General features: G+C 45.8%; 1 protein-coding gene across 1 annotated transcript; it reads right to left on the bottom strand.

Moving 5' to 3' along the window:
• Nucleotides 1-133: 133 nt before the first annotated feature.
• On the bottom strand, nucleotides 134-14,041 carry TGM4 (transglutaminase 4). Its single transcript, XM_085573309.1, has 14 exons — nucleotides 13,807-14,041; nucleotides 10,269-10,448; nucleotides 10,021-10,124; nucleotides 9,560-9,689; nucleotides 8,801-8,919; nucleotides 7,292-7,399; nucleotides 6,574-6,748; nucleotides 5,934-6,072; nucleotides 5,573-5,676; nucleotides 4,078-4,329; nucleotides 3,085-3,432; nucleotides 1,595-1,764; nucleotides 1,025-1,161; nucleotides 134-476 (listed from the first exon to the last, which is right to left on the bottom strand). The coding sequence occupies exons 1-14, from the start codon at nucleotides 13,820-13,822 to the stop codon at nucleotides 335-337; spliced, it is 2,124 nt and encodes a 707-aa protein (XP_085429435.1). The 5' UTR covers nucleotides 13,823-14,041; the 3' UTR covers nucleotides 134-334.
• Between the last annotated feature and the right edge of the window lie 5,128 nt (nucleotides 14,042-19,169).

The following is a 19,169-nucleotide window of genomic DNA, read 5'->3' as shown; positions in this document are numbered from 1 at the left end:
TCCCAGGCTCACAACCATCTCTGGCTGAAGCTGTTACCAACACGAGCTCAAATCCCTGGTCTGAGATGGGAACATCCCCTTGTGGGTCCAGAGCCATCCCAGTGCAACAATATCATCAAACCAAATCACACAGTCAATTTTCACAGTCTTTATTGAATCATAATTAACTGCAATCAATGCAACTGTGCCCTTAAACCAGTTTAATTCCCTTATCTTTATGGCATTTTTCCTCTTTACTTTAAAAGTACTGTGCAGCAATCAAGAAGGCAAGAAGTGCCCTGTGATGCGATACATTTAGCAAGGCCAACATTTGCACGCTGACAAGGCACCGATCCTACTCAGTGATGAAGATGCCCTTCTCTGTAGAGATCCCTTTGATCTGGTTTGAGATCAGCTTGGCTACAATTTTCTTGTCTCCCAGTCTTGTCGGAGTGCATATTATTTCAGACTTCACGATCCTGCCAGGCATTATATCCCTAAGGACAAAGGAAAAACCAAAATAGTCTCAGGCATGAATTAGAGTTATTTTGAATAATTTCTCTTAGAGGAATAATCACTGCATGCGTTTAGGGTGGGTATTCCCCTTCCCCCATGACCAATTTGGAGCAAATGCAGCCTGGCGTGATGGTACTGCCTGGTGCTCCCAGTGATCCTAGGGACCTTCCCTGGAGTTCCCCGTACTGCTGAAACACCAGCTTTTAAGGAAGCAGCTGTCCTCACACTTGTTGGGCAGCACAGCAGGAGCATGGGGGGAGTCCCTGCCATGCCTGTCTTTCCTTGAGCCTGGCAACTGCTGTGTGGGTCTTTCTGGACAAATGTGGCAGAACATTTCTCCCTCTCTCAGGATTTTTCATAGAGTCAGACATTGTCATTTCTTCCCATTGGTTTTGCCTACATTTACAACAGCTGTCAAAGGTCCCTCTTACTGCAGCTCCCCATACTACTTCATCAAGGGTATTAAAAAAAGACCAAAAAAACCAGAGCAGAGTCCTGCTATGGTCATTTCATTGGCTCATCTCCTTACCCCAGGTCAAATGTTGTCATCTTAAATATGCCCAAGCCCTCCACCAGCAGCTTGCAGTTTTCCAAGGTCACATTCAGCTTGTTCTTGAAGATGAATGCACACTTGAAGTCATTGTACAGTTTGGCTGTTTCTGGCATCTGGTGGAGGAGGAAAGAAAGAAACATACCCAAAGACTGGGATTAGGGGGGTAATAAAGATGCCAGAGCTGCTGAAGGTTTGCTCACCACCAGCATGGACACTGAAGCACTGTGTTTTCCCATCTGGTTTCTCAACACAGGAGGAAGAGCCGTGGGCTTGGAGATGGGCCCTGTACAAACTGCCCTCTCCCATCCCCTTCCTTCCAGCATCCCCTGCCTTCCCCTTTTAGATGGTGCAGTAATAAAACTTTCATTTCATGGCTGCTTTCAACCTTCCAATGAATGTTGAATAGCCAAATAAGATGCCAATACTGAGCATCCTAAGAGGTGTCTGTTTGGGAGATCCCCCTGGGAATGCTATCATCACGGTGGTGCTGGAGTGAGAAGAGCTTTAACTCTTGTCCTGCCAGAGCCCAGCTGGCAGCTGCCTCACCTGGACAGTGATGGGGGGATACTCGAATCTCATTGAGGTCTCCTTGGTGAGTTTGTCATTTGTTTCCTCGACCTCGGCAATGGCAGTGACAAGGATGAGCACTTCATCTTCCACGGAGGACAGTGTCTTCATGTATGCATCAGGTGCTATTTTCAGGGGGATCTGCATCTCTGCAGGAAAGAAAACACAACTTGATGCTTCACAATATGCCCAGGAATTGGATGGCAAAGTCAGCTCTGGTGGCTGGTGTCCCAGGGTGTGGCATGAGCCAGATTTGCTGAGTCCATCCTGCTTTCCCTTCAGTCCCTGTCGGGGGAAGCCCTGCCTGAGTGGGTGGTACCTGGCACATGCAACTCATGGGAAGGCTGGCTGAGCCCCACCATCACCTTGCTCAGACAAACACTGGCTTACGCTTGCATCCATCACCTCAGCAGCCCTCATCCCTGGGCTGCCCCAGCACTCAGGAAGAGACAGAGGAGCAGGAAGTTGAGCACATCTAAGCCTGCATGCATGAGGGTTTCTCTGCCTGCTGTAAAATTGCTGGCTTTCCTGTCAGTTCAGATTTGATATTTAATTGCCTGGACAACCTTCCAGTGGCTCAGAAAAGCCACAAAGTCAGCAATTTTTCTACTTGCAAAGCTTCCTGGCTTCTGGGAATAAAACAAAAAATGCTTGTCCTTTTCCCTAAGTGTATATATGTATGTATGTATGTATATATGTATGCATGCATGTATATATGGGGCTACCTTTGTATCCTGCCTTGCTGCATTTTGACAGTAACAGTATATGAGTGAAAAGACAGTGCTCATCAACAGCAAAGATTTTTTTTTCTTTTTGTGAGTGATTCATGCTAGGAATCAGCAAGGGTTGTTAATTATTTATCATTCGTTAATCTCCTGTTTAGCAAATTTCACTTACATTGCTTGGGATCAAAAATACAACCCAGGTTACTCAATGGTGTGCAGAGCACAGCAGCAAACAGCTCCTGGGATCAGCCAGGCAGGCAGTCATGAAGTGGAAATTTACTTGGGCAAAGAATTCAGAAAATAACATTCACCAGCATCCCTACCACCCAAATTAGACTGGCAAACAGAAGAAAAAAAAAAAGCTGAAATTTTCAGCCATCTAAATCCTGTGAGGGATCTGATCCACACAGATGCACACACAGCCTGTGGTGACATCTTTGATGTTCAGACAGTGAGGACAGGAGGAAGATGCTTCAGCACACCTCTGTCTGCCCACACTGATGTATGCCTAAGCACCTCCTTGAAGCTGCAGTAGGGCCTTCATGTTTTGATCCCTGCTACAGAGGGATACCAGTCTGTAACTGAGACTTCCAAATGCAGTGAAGAGGGAGGTAGGTTCTAGGCAGGCAATTTCTGATGTTCACAAATTACAGAGCCATACACTGGTCTATAGTGGAGCCAGTACAAACACCAGACTGCCACAGTAAATTAGTCTACAGAACACAGCAAGCTTTTTGTGCTTACCAGATGGGCCTTCAAGATTGATGGTCTCCTTGATAGTTCCAAGATTGGCCTGAACTTTTCCAGTATAGTACTGCATCTGGCAGGAGCCAGTAAGGTTCACGGTCCAGTTCCCAGGAGCAGAGATCTTCACTGTGATGGCCAATTCAAGGGGATTGCCAGGATGCAAGGGTTCTGTATTGGTTATCTCGAGGTGGAGCCCAGTCTCGGTGACTGTCTCCTTCAGGACCAAAGGCTCGGTGCTGCCGCTTAGTGTCTGCACAGTCGAAGCAAAGCCTGAACGAGGCATCAATCCCAAAGGGCGTATGAAGCTATAAGCTCTCTCCATAGACATCCTTTCCTCTTTGGAGCCTGGATGAAGAGAAATATGAGTGACAGCTGTATCTGAGTCTCCTCACCCAGAGATATCTTCCCTTTATTTATGCTTTTGCTGATAAGCAGAGAGGATGTCAGAGCACCTCCAGCCTCTGCTCAGGACAACTTTATGGTTTATACTATCACTGTAGCATTCTGGACTGAATTTCCTATAAGAAACAATTTAGAGGATAGATACTCTTAAATATTTCAGCCTGATATTTTTTCCCCGCTCACTGAGAAGGGTTTAACAGTCTAGGACAACACAGCTAGATCTTGAGAACTGTGGGGAGGAAATATGGGATTTTTTTTTTCCCCAAAATCGTTTGGGGAATGGAAAGACAAAATGAAGAAATGAAGAAATAAAGCAAAGGTCAGTGTGATGACTACGTCCATCACTCAGCTCATTTCTTTCACTGTCTGGAAGCTTGCTCGTGTCCCTCAAGAGCAGCCTATAGGTGTCACTGCGGACATGAAGATGCCCGGGAGCAGTGCTGCCTCCCGAGGGTCTCCAGGACTTAGGCTGAGTTTGCCACTCCAGCTACTCCTGCAGTTTTCTCCTGGAAACAACACGGGCTGTGGGATGACCTGCATGGCCGAGGTCTCCTCTTTGGCACTACGTTAGGGGATGGAGGCAGTTACCTTCGGGGTACTTGTACTCTCGGGTGATGTCTTCCCGCCTGTTCTGCCCCACGGCCTTTGTGCTGATGTTCTTGCCAATGGCTTGGGTCTCCGTGCCGACCTTGAAATATTTGTCCCTGCCGTTCACCTTCTTGACCACCCAGTAGACTCTGTCAGCGTTCACTTCTGCGTACACGAACTTGGTGTCGTAGGGCAAGTACACATCTCCCTCCCGGACAGCCTTCACCGGGCACGGGCCACACTGGAAACGACCTAGAAAGGGCAATCAATACCAGCTGATTTTCCAAACACCCGCAGTGACTCCGGTTTTTGCACCACACTCAGACAACACTCGAGCAGGAATCTGTGGCCATGGCAAATTGACACTTCGCAGTAAACAGCTCTCCAACTCAGTAATGAACTCCAAAACCTCTCATTTATCCCACAGCTGCTTGGGAGTTTTTTACAGATGACCAGGGTCTGGTAGGAACTTTTGCAAGTTTTCCCTCACTTAGATAACTTTAAGGTTAGAAAGCCACAGCTTGGTTTGATAAAAGGAATGGAACATAACGATGCCTTGTCCACACACAGGCAATGTCTTTTAAAGAAGTAGATAAAAGAATGTAAAAGTAGGCACACAGGATGCTAAACATGGCTGGAACCAGTGGATAAACATATAATGAGGAATACAGTGGCTTTTGTGGCAAAGTTATGTGCCAAGCAAGAACAGCACCTGCCCTAAGAGAAGTTCAAGGTAAGGCCATCTGTAATGCTGGGGGTACTTAGTGAGTACGACCACCAGGGATCCTTTCAGATGACTCCCCAGGACCATAAAAGGCCTTCCAGTAAGAGGCAGATGCAAGCAAATTACTTATAAAAGAAGAAGTGATGTTTATGTATTAGCCAGAAAATACACTCTAATGAATACCTATGACCATGATGAAATAAATATCTTGTTGTAAATTTTCATGATACACCCAATCAGAGGAAATACCCTCCATGTGTGCTGCAATAATGAATACCTGCTTTCTAATGCTTCAAAATTTTGTTAGAAAGTTTCTTCCTTAGCCAGTTTCAGTATCAGGTTATGAAGTCAGCTGTGTCCAGACACCTGTGTTTGATTTCTAGGCCATGTACCACTTTCTACACTTCCCTGAGGATTAACCTTTTGGTTTTTTTCCACCTTCAAATTCCTTGAACCTGTGCAGGGAGTGTAGTCACCAATTTTGGTGGTCATTCTTCCCATCTACCAACGAACAGACTCATGACCCCAGTGACTTAGATGACCTCTAACCTCTGAAACAACATTCACATTCCCACATGGTTGGTTTTGTGCCTGCCAGGAAATGCTGTTCCTTCCATCCTGGGCTGAGGTGGCATTAGTGAGACCTGCTGTTTTACAGTGTCACTACGCCCATGCATGAAGTTTTGTGTGGGGAGTACCTGGTTTGTTGACACACAAAATGTCCCTGCCTCCCTCAGGTGTTGCATAAGAGCCTTTCTAAGCAAATCCTACCTTGACTTTGTTCCTGAGGGGTTGAATCAATTGCCTGCCAGCCACTAAACCCATTTGGCACATCTGTTCTCTTCATCCAGGCATCATTCCACACATGGAAGTTCCTGCATGCATTTGAATTGGAAAGAAAAGGAGTGAGTTGTTACAGCCTGAAGAATCAGGATCTCCTCCCTTAATCCTTTAGTAAGGGCAGAATTAATGGGTAGTTGCAGGTAACCCTGTGAAACCCCTGGCTTTCCCTCTCTCCTGGTCAACAAACCCCAAGCAGTAGTGAAATTCTCAAAGGAATTGCTGGGGCTGGGAAATGGGTCACTGCAAGGCTGCATAGGGTGTGGGAAGCGTTAGCCCCATTTGGCAGTACCAGACAGAATCGAAGGACAAGGAGTTCAGCTTTTCTCCTTTCTCGTTCAGGTAAATGTCAACTGTCAGGTTCTCCTCCGTATCGTGGGCTGCGTCGAAGGTACTCACACAGCGGCATGGCACTCCCAGGCAGCGCATGACTGCAGCACAGACAGACAAAACACAGGGTCACAAAATCCCTCAGACTGGCGGGCACCCTCTCGTCTGACCCCTCTGCCCACCCAGGCTCCTCTAGAGCAGGTGCTCAGGACTGTGTCCAGATGACTTTTGAGCATCTCCAAGGATGTTGATTCCATAACCTCCCTGGGCACCCTATGCCAGTGCTTGGCCACCTTTACAGTGAAAAAAGCTGTTTTCCCAGGTTCAGACAGAACCCCCCATGTTTCAGGCTGTGCCTATCACCTCTGCTCTTGTTGTTGGGCATCAATGAGACGAGCCTGTCTGTGCCCCACTCCTTCCTGTCAGGTATTTACACACAAGGATCAGACCCCCAGAGTCTTCTCTTCTGGCTGAGCAGTCCTGGCTCCCTCAGCCTCTGCTTACAGACAGACCCTGCCACCTCTGTTGCTCAGAGGTACAGTAACTTGGCTTGGCAGCACAGTAATTGGAGTGTCAGAGAAGGGAGGCGAGTCACTATTCACCTGTATTGAGGACTCCTGCGAAGACCCAGCACTGGCCATAACGGACCGGCTTCTTGGTCTTGTAGTACTGCTGCAAAATCGTGACACTCCCAATCCAATCCATAGGGGATTTTCCACTGATGTAATTCCCTGACCAGTTCCCCAGCAGGACTCCACTGTCATCGTTGGCATTAACCTGTGGCCACACACATACACACACACAAAGGAGGAAAATAAAGGGATGAGGCTTAATGAGGTTTAAACCCCAGGGTCTCTGCCTGCCCTGTGGCTTCCCAGCCATCAAAGCTGCTGGTCCTGGCTGGGGGCTCCTCTAGTTAGAAAGACTCCACCTGGATTTCTAGAGGAAGGTGGCACCTCTGCTGAGGGCAGTAAAAATTAACTCTGCATCTTGTGTCTTAAATCAGAGTGCTCCAAAAGGGTCCCACCACAGAGAGTGGCTACCTGCCCAAAACACAACCCTTCGTGTTGGCCCTACCAACACAGCTGATGAGAAAGGACAACCATTGGGGCAGCTGCAAGTTTTGGAGATGGGAACATGCTATATTTTTGTTTGCATCTTCCCTCCAACCAAGAATGCCTCTGTCTCTTTGCTTGCAGTTCCCAAAGGAATCCCTTTGACATACCTCCTAAAATGGTGTTCATGGTCCCAGGGAAAGAAGAGCAAGTAAGGATGAGGGAAGACATGAAGGGGCAAAGCACTTCACTGAGAGAGGCTTACCAAAGCAGACATGGCTCTGGACACATGTGCAGGATCCCTTCTCTCAGTCAGACTGAGCTTGCTTTTGTCCAGCAGATACATGCAGGCATCCAAGACGTATTCCTCAAACTGTTTTGGGGAGAAAACAGAGATATTTTTATATGCCGCTCTAAAACAGAAGATGCTTGTGATATTGAATTTCCAAGGCTGTGGGCCTTCCCAAAGCTGTTCTCTCCAAACAAGGGCTAAAATGAAACCCAGCCTTGGAAAACAAAAAGCCTGTCTCGAATGTCTTGCAAACACAGCTGGATCCTGACCCAGCAATCTTTACTTCTGTGCACAAAAGTCACCAACGTCATCTCCCTGCAACTCTGCAAATTACTCACAAGAGTAATGAAAATTTAAGATCTCTACCAATATTTAGTCTACTGACATAGGTACAAAATGAACCTTGGCAAAAAAAAAAGGTACGTAAATGCTAATTATTGCAATAAGGATTCCTAATTAGCAATTACTGATAAAGCTCCCTGAGGTCCAGTTCAGAAAGATGTCAAACATATGATCTAATGAAGCTTGTCAGAATATCAATATAAATTCTCAATGCTTAACAGCAGGATAAATATTAGGATAGGAACAGCCCTACAGCTGATGCCCTTTGGCTCCTTTTGTGTAAAGGCATCAGTGTGAGCACCTTTGTTGGGCTATGTGTATCCTGCAAATACATATTCTGCAGATATCCTGCAAAAATGGTCGACCTATCAAACAAAACAAAACAAACCAACCAACCAACCAAACAAAAAAACAACAACAACAAAAAACAAACAAACAAACAAAAACAAAAACAAAAACAAAAAAAAAAAACAGAAAAAGAAAAACATTCCAGATCTGAACATTTTTTGGTGGGGATTTCTGTCTGAATAGGGTACAGGATACTCTGCTTGAATGCCTGTGTGCTTTCTACAGGATACAAATAAATCTTCTCTGGCATCCACCTCTTATCTCTAGCCCTTGACATTCTGCTCCTCTGGAGTTATCTCAGAGGCAGCGTGCAGGAGAACCCTTCCTGAGGGAGTGTCTGATTGTGTCTTGCACACAGCTGTCAGAGAAGGCACCACTTGAAAGGTGATAACCTCTGCCAGTAATTTTACCCTTTTTATTCCCTAATATGATGCAATATGTAAATCAGATTTTTCCCCCATCAGCCCTCTCCATGTCTCATTAGCTGACTAACAGCACCTACAGTTGCACGAGAGCAGGATTTCCCTTATGGGAATTTTTTCAGTCAGAAATACCCTGTCCCCAGTTTCCATGTCCTTTACCAGGGGGTCACATTATCTGACTATGAATGTGTCACTAAACCCTGTTCTCCAGCTGTGGGTGGGGAACATACGTAGGCACATAGATTACTCTGAGCAGATGAGCCCTACCAGTGGAGCTGGCAGGGTCATTCCAGCACTCTGAGCTACTCATGGGCTTCATGCTGAAGGGATGAAGAAGGGTAACAGGGCTGACAAGGCAGCTGTGCTTTACCTGCCCGAAATTCCAGGGCCTGTCATAGATGTTGTACGCAGACCCAACATAGATGTAGCCAGTGTCGTTGAGTACATATTCCTCCTTCTCTGCCTCATTGGCCATGTAGACAGTATCATCTGCAGAAAAAAATCCCAAACCCTCGGATGTCAGATGGTTTGCACACCCTATATGAAATTTTCCATGGAAAGCTAAAGTGGGGTAACCAAGGATCTGCAACATTCACACCAAGAGATGACCATGAAGCATTCCCATTTTTTGCTCCTATAATGAAAGAATTTCCTATAACACTAATCTTGCATTTCCTTCTGTAGGTCCCTTGCTATGTGACCACTCTTTTATTATTGCAAAGATTTTATTTCTGAACACTGTAGACTACTAGGTATACAGCAGAGAGAACTGGGGAACTGATGCCCACCAACCACACCATTTTTTATTCTGATTATTTTTTTCTGGATTTTAAGCCAACCCAGTTCTCTCAGTTAATCTTTGGCTCAGGGAAACAGAGAGGGATGACACAGAGGTGCAAACAGATGTGACAGATAGATGTCCCTCTATGTCCTGACACTGGAGAATATCCAATGAGGAGCTGGCTCATTGCTATTGCCCAGCTTCCCACTGTCTCCATGAGGATGATGCTTTCAGTGTTTTATGGGGAAAAAGCAATGTATTTAAGAAAGAGAATAGGGAAAACATGAGGCAAAATTCCATCTGGGACAATCCCTGGTAGGAGTAATTATCACTCCCAGTTGCACTCACCTTCACACCAAGGATTGAACAAAAGGTAGATGACACCATTTTCAGGCGTGTAAATGTTAGTGCCAGTCTTCACATGCAGGTTGTATTTTCCCACAGGAGCATTGGGTGAGCTGGTGACAGACAGCAGGCACTGAGGAGACAACAAGGAGAGACATCCCAGGAAAGGCTTGAAGGACACCCCACCACGGCCACAAGCATGGCATAAACACAGTGTCACAGAATTGGCATGAGTGGCAAAGCTAGGGGCCATGGAGATCCCTGCAGGAAAAGAGGGGAAGGCAGTGGCATAGGGTGAAGCCTGCCTGTGCATGGGGGGAGCAATGAACCGAGCAGGACAAGGCAGCTGCCCATCTAAAATCATAGAACTAAGGGAAAGCAGGAAGGAGGTATGAGGATGCTTTGCTTTGTAGCTTCTGATGGGTTTGGTATTGGGCATTGGGCCCCTTGCCCACAGGCTTTACCTCATTGCCATTCTTCTTGACAACAGAGACTTTCCACCCATTTAAATCCTCCCGCTCTGGTTTCAGTGACAGCAGGCTCCCCCTGTTTTTCATTGGATTTTCACCTAGAAGCAAATGAAGCAAATGCAAGACAACATGTGTGAGAGTTGCACAGGTCTACAGTGCCTGTGCAGTGCCAGGAAGAGGCAGCTGGATGATCTCGGGGCTCTCTGGCTTTGCTTGGTGGCCACAGAGGGACTCCTGCTTACCGATGCTGAAGCGCAGGGACAGCTTGTCGGCAGCCCTCAGCTCCCTGCTGAGGCTGACCTGCACCTGGAAGGGCTTCCCTCGCCGCACCACCAGGTTCTTGATGTTGTACCCATCCGTGTGGTGCTGCTGCGTGTTCTGTCTCTTCAGAAAGTCAATCTCAGTGACCCTCAGACTGGTCTCTGGAAAAGCATTAGGAGAAAAGGAGAAAGGAAGAAGAAGAGATGGGAATTTTCTCAGTAAAGACAGTTTTCTTCTTCTTAATGCAGCCCTGTGAGTCATCAAAATCTAGAGTAACAAGAGATCTAGCAAAAGACAATATAAATTAAAATAATTAAAATTTTTTAAAATCTAAAGAAGATACCCAGCGGCGAACCTCAGACCCCCTGGGCAGACACGGAGGGAGGAGGAGGCAGAATCATGCCACAGCAGCTCAGGGCTGGATAGTCAGAGGGCAAGGCAGGAGCTTATCCCTACTCTGGATGGATTGCTGTAGAATACTCGCCACAGGGCACTGCCCCCCTTCAAGAGGGCTGCTTTTTCCATTTGGCTTCAGCAGAGATTTACTCCCCAGCAAGAATCCCATGTAAGTACCTTGCTCCTATTCATTCCCAACACTGCAACTGATTTTTAAGACACAGCATTTAAAATGACTGCCTCCTCTCCTGCAACTCTGAATGGGACTGACCAGGAAAAGCCTCAGCATCTCTGTGCCCAGTGGCTTGTGGTTCAGGGCTGTGGCATAGGAGTGGAGCTCCAAGAGGCACAACCCAGTGATACACTTGAGCAAAAAGAAAGCCCTCAGCTTTGAATGATGATGGAGATTTGGGGGTCACTGCATCAGGCTTTGGCAGGCTGCCCAGTTGTGACAGCAAAAGCCAGAGCATGCTGGAATGTGGCTGAGCTGTATTTCTTCGGTAGCGTTTATGTCTTGTACCTGCCCATTAAATATCCTCAAAGGATGAATTCTGTGTGAACAGCAGGGAATAACAATGCCTCATAAGCACTCTTCTCATGAGTGATTCAGATGAAGACATGGGAGAGGCAAAAACGGGTTACGGTAACTTTGATATTAGCAAGTCAAAAGCATAATGGTTGAAGAGATTAATTCACCAAATGTCTTGACAGATTTGCATGGTACCTGGCAACCATGTTAATTTGAGTATCAACAATAGCCATCCCTAACACAGAAGAGGCTGGAATCTGCTGGTAGCTGGTGTGGCGTGGGAGATGCCACATGCAGGGCTAGTCCCAGGGCAGGTTGAAATCAGCAGCATGCTTACCACTGCAACCTGTGCTGAGTGACTGCAGCCCTGAGTAAACAGAACCAACCACCCATGGATCCCTACCATATATCTGTGTATTTCTTCTTAGTAAATATATAAACCATATTTATCTAAATTACATATCAGATATAATTGGCACAACAAATACACTTAAAATAAAACAGCATCTTTTGTTAACCAACTTAATATTTGAGTGCTTTTTTTTTTGCTTGCTGCATGTCAGTTGCCAATCTTGGGCTGATATTTTACGCAATGGGGTGTGTATGCATTTATGTCAAAAAAATTCAGCTGGAGCTAGCTGCTTTACCCTCTTGAGGACAAAGAGGAAGTACGTCCTGAGCATTAAGAAATCTTCAAACGCTAAAGCTGCTCAACCTTGTTCTTTATAGAAAACCCTGGTGCTGGGCTGAGAAGATACCAGAAAACCTTGCTCCTGGGAGAGGGATACAAAGGGATATGAGAGCTGAACACATAGGATACATGTGGGAAAGGGCCCAAGGAAATCCCTCCATCCAGCATTTCCTAACTTAGGGACTGCATATCCATCTCATTTCTGGACACCACCAGTGATGTTGAGGATGCACAGGGAAGATTCACCGACAACAGCTGCCCTAGAATATGGCCTCACCACGCTGAGCAGTGTGCCAAAGACCTGTCTCCACTCAGCGCTGCCCATCAATTGTGCTGCATTTATTCCTGTGCAAACACACCTGTGATACCCTGTGGCCTGACTGGCACTGTGTTCTCTGCCAAGGAATGCCTCAGAGTGGCACACCCATCACCACATCTGAGGGGGCTTGGCCGCAGCTTGTCTTCCCTGGGCAACCCTCACCTGATGCTTTTCTCTTCCTGCCCTGGGCATGGAGCTGGGCCCCCACACACCCTGTATCTGCCTGCCTGCAGGCACCTTGGTTTGCCAACAAGGAAATTCATTATTTATAGAAGAGCTAAGTATACCTAGAACACGCAGGACAGAGGCTCAGGCTGCAAGATGCAGTCCTGTTTGTGCTTATTTCTGGGCCAGCCCAGAAGTAAACCCAAACCTCAAATCCTCTCAGATTTCTTTTCCTTTTTTAATAGTAAAAAAATTCAAGGCAGTATTTTGTCGCCTAGTTCCATGATTTATCCTTTATAGAGCTCCTTTCTAAGCTAACCCACAAGGCTCATTGCATTGCTGCCTGCCTGGGGAGATGTTCAGAGCTTCAAGAGAACAGTGATCTAAGATGGGCATATGAAACCTTGTCACTGGTAAGTATGTGGGGCCTTTTTTCCCTTATGATAAGGAGGTGATAGAGTTTAAAAAACCTATCAATATGGAGCAGGTATTTATAGTATGTCTGGCTTCAGTAGAACAAGGGCTGCTCAGAAGGACAGAAGGGAACTGGGATGAAAACTGTAGTTTTTCAAGAGAGAACATAATTTGGATACCTGCACTTACTCCTGATTTTTGCCCAGCCTCCAGCCAAACACTCATGCACATCCCAGAGATGTGAGATCACATCCCAAAGATGCTGCAGCCCAAGACTTCCCAGAAGATTTCAGCTCATCCACACTCAAGAGTACAGAGGTTTGAAACTGAGGGACTCAGTGTTAAAATACCCCTCCCCTCCTGAAAGCCATGGAGACCTGCTCCCAACTCTGTTGCAGGCACCACCCAGCCCACACGTGCATCTACTCAGCTACATCCCACACCCGAGGTGTTTTGGGCATTCTGGGGCTGAGCTGGTCAGTGGTGCTGGTTCAGCAGCTGCTGCAGGAGTGACCTAGGCACCTTTCTAGGTAGGTGCAGGATCTTCTGACAACAGGGCAGGCAGGACAGCCATGGGACACATCTCAAGCCCAGAAAAATCCTCCTTTCAGTTATTTTGAAACTTCCATAAGATGCTATCAGGCATCACTAAAGAGCAATAATCTACATGATAAAGTAGCCTGAAAGAAATAAATTATTTTAACAATGATGTGGAACAAGTTTAAAAGAGCTGCATTTCTTTCCCATTATCACTGGCAGAACCAGATATCTACAGGTTGAAGAATAGTGATGAGAAATGGTCTGTGTCTTTTCCAATCTGTCAAAAGCAGAATTTGCACAGCCAGAGCAAACTGATCCCCTGTGAGCTGTGCTGACACCAAAACTTCTTTCCTCAAGGTGTCACCCATAGCAGTCAGAGGGCTGAGAACCTCTGGAGCTACCATGCTCCCTGCAGGAGACTTGCCAAACTTCACACCTAACATATGCCAAGCATTAAAAACTCACCAGTATTGCTGAACATGGTTCTTGTCAGAGTTTCTACCCAAGACGCTTGCAATGCCAGCAGCTTCCAAACTCCTGAGCAGTCTCTGCCACTTGCTTCTGAATGTGGAGAAGGAAGACAAGCTGCCCTTTTTATCTGTGCCTTGTTCTGAGGTGTCAGCAGGTCCACTGCCAAGGGGTGGTGTTTAGAGAAAGGAAGTAGAAAAAAAAAAAAAGAAAAGACTACAACTCCCTCTGCACATAGTCAGACCCTGAAAAACAGCGAAACTTAAATCCCGACTCATATGGAAGGTGAATTTGCATAATCAGATGACAAGTGGACAGACCCTTCAGTGACAAACAGTAAAATCACAGGATAGGTGAGTAACAAGAATTCACCTATGTCCTAATATCCAGGTCACCAGAACTGCAACTCCAGGGCTAACTTTACAAGGAAGCGCACAAATATTTAATCTTTAGGAGAACAGAGTTCCCCATTAGAACCAGACTAACATTCTTGTAAGTTAATGAGGTTTCTGTAATCACACTTGGGACAGAAATACTTGGAGCCATGGGCTAAAATCCAACATTAATGTATGTGGGTTGAAAAGCTGAAGGATCCTAGCACTGGTGCCTTTCTTACAGGATTAGGTGGATGTCAAGTGGGAGCACTGAGTAGGAAAGAGGAGAATCAGGCTATGTCCAGGAGAAGAAACAAATGTGGTGGATCAGGAGCTGTTTGCTGGCTGCTCTTTGCTAGCAGCTCTGCCAAAGGTCTCTGCCAGGTCGAACCCCATATGCCCCACTGCCACCCTGGTCCTCAGGGTGACCAACGATGGAGAGACAAGTCTACACCATAGAGAGGAGAGCTGATGGTATACAGGCCACCAGTGACACAGGCGCAGTATCCAGAAAGAGATAAATATCCCCAGGCACCTAGAAAGGTAGAGGTGGCTCAGCTGTGGGAGCAGCCTCAGCCTCCTGATGCCTCCCTCAATGGCAGCAGCCCAGGGTTCAGCAACTTACAATTCTGTTTGCAAGGCTGTCACATCTAAATGTAGGTTCTTCCTAAAGAGGATCTCCCTGTGGAAACCTTCAAAGGCACCGACTTTTCTCCATTGGCTTAGGTAAGCAGGTATTTCTTTAGGAGGACTGTTTCCTTTGGTGCAAACGTGGAGCTGAGTTAGCTGATCCCACCCTCCGAGCATGTCACTGCTTGAGAGCATGACGAGGGCACCACAGGGCACTGAGGGTTCAGCACAAATCCATAATCCCACAGGACATCTGCATGAACATCTGAACCACCAATGTTCTTAGCAGACAGAGCATCACTCACCATTGAGCATCAGACAATGTGCTGGCAACAACGGATTTCACTATTGACAAAAACACTGCAGCCCTGATTTACCTTTCCGTATTTCTTTTATTCTGCATGTCCTTCCTCCTAGAGGGTGAAAGACATTTTTGTTTAGAAGCAGTATGGGATGAAGTAAAGTATACATGGAATGTCAGTACAACAACATAACCAGTAATGCATGTAATCTGAACATTTATGATGTATCTTACCAGTTTCTACTTAACTGCAGCAAGAGTAATCCACATCAGCTGAAGTCACTGACAGTAGCTTCTTAATCCAGTCTCAACCTGTTTTATACATAATTCTACACTTGGTTGGAGGCATCTTAAATTGTGTTGACACAATAATCCTACAGCAAAATTACAGATTTTTTGCAAACAGGAACAGATTTATGTTGGTAACACTTTGCTTCTGAAAAAAAATGTCTTAGATGTGTGCTAGAGGGTGAGCAAGGGAAGCAGGGCATGTATTCACCAGGGGCAGTCATACTTCCAGTCCTGTGGAGTTTTGCAAAACTTTGATTTCAACAATAAGCTTGTCCTGACCCTCACTTTAAACCTCAGAGTTCAAGGAAAGATTGTAAAAATTACATGGATATGGGTTCTGCCCTGCCGCCTTTGAACCTACTCCATCTTGGAAGGTAGCTGACCTTTTTTTGTGGGAGGGGGTTTGGCCACTGGGGCATGGTTTCAGTTCTCCTTTTGCTCTGTGCAGCTGCTGATCTAGCCAATTCCCATTATCTTTCTCTACACACTGGTAGTATCTCAATTCAACAAAACTGAACTTGGCACATGCTACCACACTCTCAACACAATCTCCCACCCCTGGCTCGTACACGCCTGCCCTGCCAGGAAAGGCCATCGAACTTTAATACTCTCCAAGAGTTTTTGGCAAGGTCTGAGAAGAGGAATTTCAGTTTAAACTATAGGAATGTTTTTAAAAGATGTGGTCTCAAGTTTTTTCACGTTGTCAGCAGGTGATCTCTATCTTTTTACAGGTAAACCTCCTGTCTCTGCTGATAAAAGTGGCTGCCTATGGTTCAGCTCCATGGCTTTTTTCTTTTTGGTGAAGCAATGAAAAATACCGGCCTATTTTAATTTCATTTTTTTACCCTCAATCTTTTTTACATGATTGATTTTACTTGATTTATGTGATTGATTTTACTTCAATATGTCTCATAAAACTGTAGTCTTTTAATTAACAGTGGCAGGAGATTTTTTCCCCCCACAGGCAATCTCCCTATTCCCATTAATTTCAGCAACTTACTTCCCAGCTTGCAAAATAAGACAACAGAGGTGGTCAGCCTTATCTACATCTGTCTGTTGCAAGGTCACCTTACTAGCTGGCACAAGAAGGTAATAAAATGCAAACAAATAAAATAAAATTCCCCAGTGGCTGCTCCCCTATTTGCAAGCTTGCCCTTTGTCTCAGGTTTTGTTTATTTTGTGTATCAATAATGACAAAACGAGTCAAACTTCTAGAGCATGACCACAGGTATTGATGCCAAGTAGGAAAGACAAATCCTTAGCCTAACATTTTCATTCATGTCCAACCCCAAGAGAAGCTGCCCTTTACAACAGCAATTTACTGAGCTACATTTTTTATAAACACCTGAGGCTTCAAGTTGATTTTGTTTTGTCGGGTTTTTTTCTATGTCTAGTCAGAGTAACACTCAAAATAAATAACAGATCAAAAGGTTTCCTTTTCGGCACTCTGGAATGGTGAACTCATCCTCTCAGCCTTCCCACAGGGTTGCTCTGAGGTGTCAGAGGGTGAGCAGTGCATCTGGCATGGTAGACATGGACACAGCCCCTGTCTGGGTCCTGAGGGGCACCACGGTGAGATGTCCTCCACTGACCACAGCAGGACTGTTCCCACGTGTACCACCTGATAGGTGTTGAGTCCTGCCTGAATCACAGCCTAGGGAATCATAAGTAGTAAGAAATCTTGGGGGTGTCAAAGACAAAAAAGCACAGAAGAACAGCTGAGGATCTGGTCCATCTCATTTGAGCGGGATTTGAGGTGCTACGTCGGTCCTGCTCTCACAATTTCATTAACATGTACCTCAGTCTTTAGGAATGTCCTAGTACTGAGACACATCACATCCACACAATGATCCTGGCGTGCCAGTGCTGCTGTTACTCTGAAAGGAGCATTGATTTGATCACTTCTCACTCACATACTTCGACCATGGACCATGACAGTGGTCTGTGCCCACAGGGCATCCCCTGTATCCAGCAGGCAGATTCACTTCTAATCCAACATGAGCCAACTTGTGGTAGGCATTCGGACGTCAGGGGTTGATGCAAGATGGCCAAGCCCAGATCTTAACTGATTCCAAGTCATCTGGCCCCAGGTACCTCATAATGAGTTTCTCACAGGCAAATACCAGAGAAGTGATTGATGGCAATATAATTATTATGGAAATTCCACTGTTTCACAGAATCATGAAATCAATCACAGAATATCCTGAGTTGTCAGGGACCCACAACTCTTCCACAAGAGTCATGGAAGCCCATCTCCTTCCTTCCAGCTGAACACTGAAAGAGGATTTTTGGACCTAAGTTAGGGATTTAGGTGACTGGCTTTTCAGCATTTACCTGCAGAAGGACTGAAAACTGTGTCACCCTGTGCCCAACCCGGCACCACCCAAGGGCTCTGCTCCTGAAGAAGGCAAAGACAGAGATCAAACAGTGACCATACCTCCACATATACCAAACACAGAATTACGGCTACTCAGGCAAAACACTCTACCTGCCCTGAAAGAGATGTTCTGTGGGCCTAAAAACTGAGGTTTTAGGCCACTGACAAAAGAGAGAGCTGCTTTAAGAGCAAGCCAAAATTCTATGATGTTAAAATATTTTTTAAGATCCCTTTCCTGGCTAAGGTGCAAAAGGCAAAATTGCAATATCAGTCTAGATATATGGAATACCAACGTGTGGAGGCTGAACCTGGAATTTCAGTACTAAGACTTCTTGACCCTCAGTTCCAGTACAACTGTTGGACTGGAGTCACTGAAATACGCATGCCCCAGTGCTGAGATATTATGTATTAGTCTAAAACAACTCAACATGAGGTACTTCTGTTTCTAAATACTTTAGAATTTTGTGCAATAAATAGTAAAAAAGATCTCCACCATGTCACCTTTTCCAGACAGCAGCTGTTTTAAAAATATTTGCCCACTTTTTGAACCCGATGAGCCAGCTAGCCTCTGCTGCTTCCTGTAGGCAGGAGTTCCTCATCCAAATGACACACTGCAAGAAGAGGAAGCTCCTTTGGCTTTGACACTTGCTGGCTTCACTTGTGGCCCTTGTCCTCGTGGCAGAGGAGACAACTGACAGTTCACTTTCTTCATTATTCCAGCTTACTTTCTCTGTGCAACTTAGGGTCTTCTCAGCCCCTATTACAAAGCACCACAGTCTCTTTTGCAGTCTGAATGGCCCTAGCCTTCTAATTCCTTCTTCACACCTTCATCCCATCCAGAGACCTGAAGTGGGGAGAAGGACCCCCCTCGCCATGCCATCCCATAACCTACAGTGTGTGTTTGGAAAGGGTCCAACAAGTGGGTGGGTGTAGTTATTCCAGGGCTGTATCCACCCTACTGCCACTGAGCCATGAACTTGCTTGCATGTATGACCACACTGACTGATTGCAGTGTGAACACATACCCACAGCCTACACCTACAGTAAACAATATGAAAAGGTACGAGGAAAAATAAAGCTAAAGAGGGCTGCAAAATATAAATGGTAAGGGCAAGGAAATCAACAGCGCAAATATTGAATCAGGGATAAAATAGTTTATCCATGTATTAAAAACAGTTCCAGCGAACAAGGAAAATACTGAAAGAATACCTTCCCACCTACAGGATATGTGTTTGGTTGCAAATGTCTAAGTGAGAAAACAGAAACTTGCATGCCAGTGTCTTCGAGTAACATTTCTTTCTGCAGGGGAGGTGTAACAGCTTCTCCCACCTGTCTGTGTGGGTGTGTGTCTATACACATCAAGATGTACATGGTCTACAGACTACAG

The sequence above is a fragment of the Lonchura striata genome, chromosome 2 (assembly GCF_050655825.1).
Source record: "Lonchura striata isolate lonStrDom1 chromosome 2, ASM5065582v1, whole genome shotgun sequence".
Taxonomy (NCBI): Eukaryota; Metazoa; Chordata; class Aves; order Passeriformes; family Estrildidae; genus Lonchura; species Lonchura striata.
This window is presented reverse-complemented; position numbering and strand designations above follow the sequence as displayed.

What these genes read in the sequence shown, in the direction of transcription:
- TGM4 (XM_085573309.1), bottom strand. An exon ending in GTCCCTGCGCTTCAGCATCG is followed by an intron (nt 10,125 to 10,268) that starts GTAAGCAGGAGT and finishes ATTTGCTTCTAG; the next exon opens with GTGAAAATCCAATGAAAAAC. An exon ending in AGAGTACAAGTACCCCGAAG is followed by an intron (nt 3,433 to 4,077) that starts GTAACTGCCTCC and finishes CTCTTCATCCAG; the next exon opens with GCTCCAAAGAGGAAAGGATG.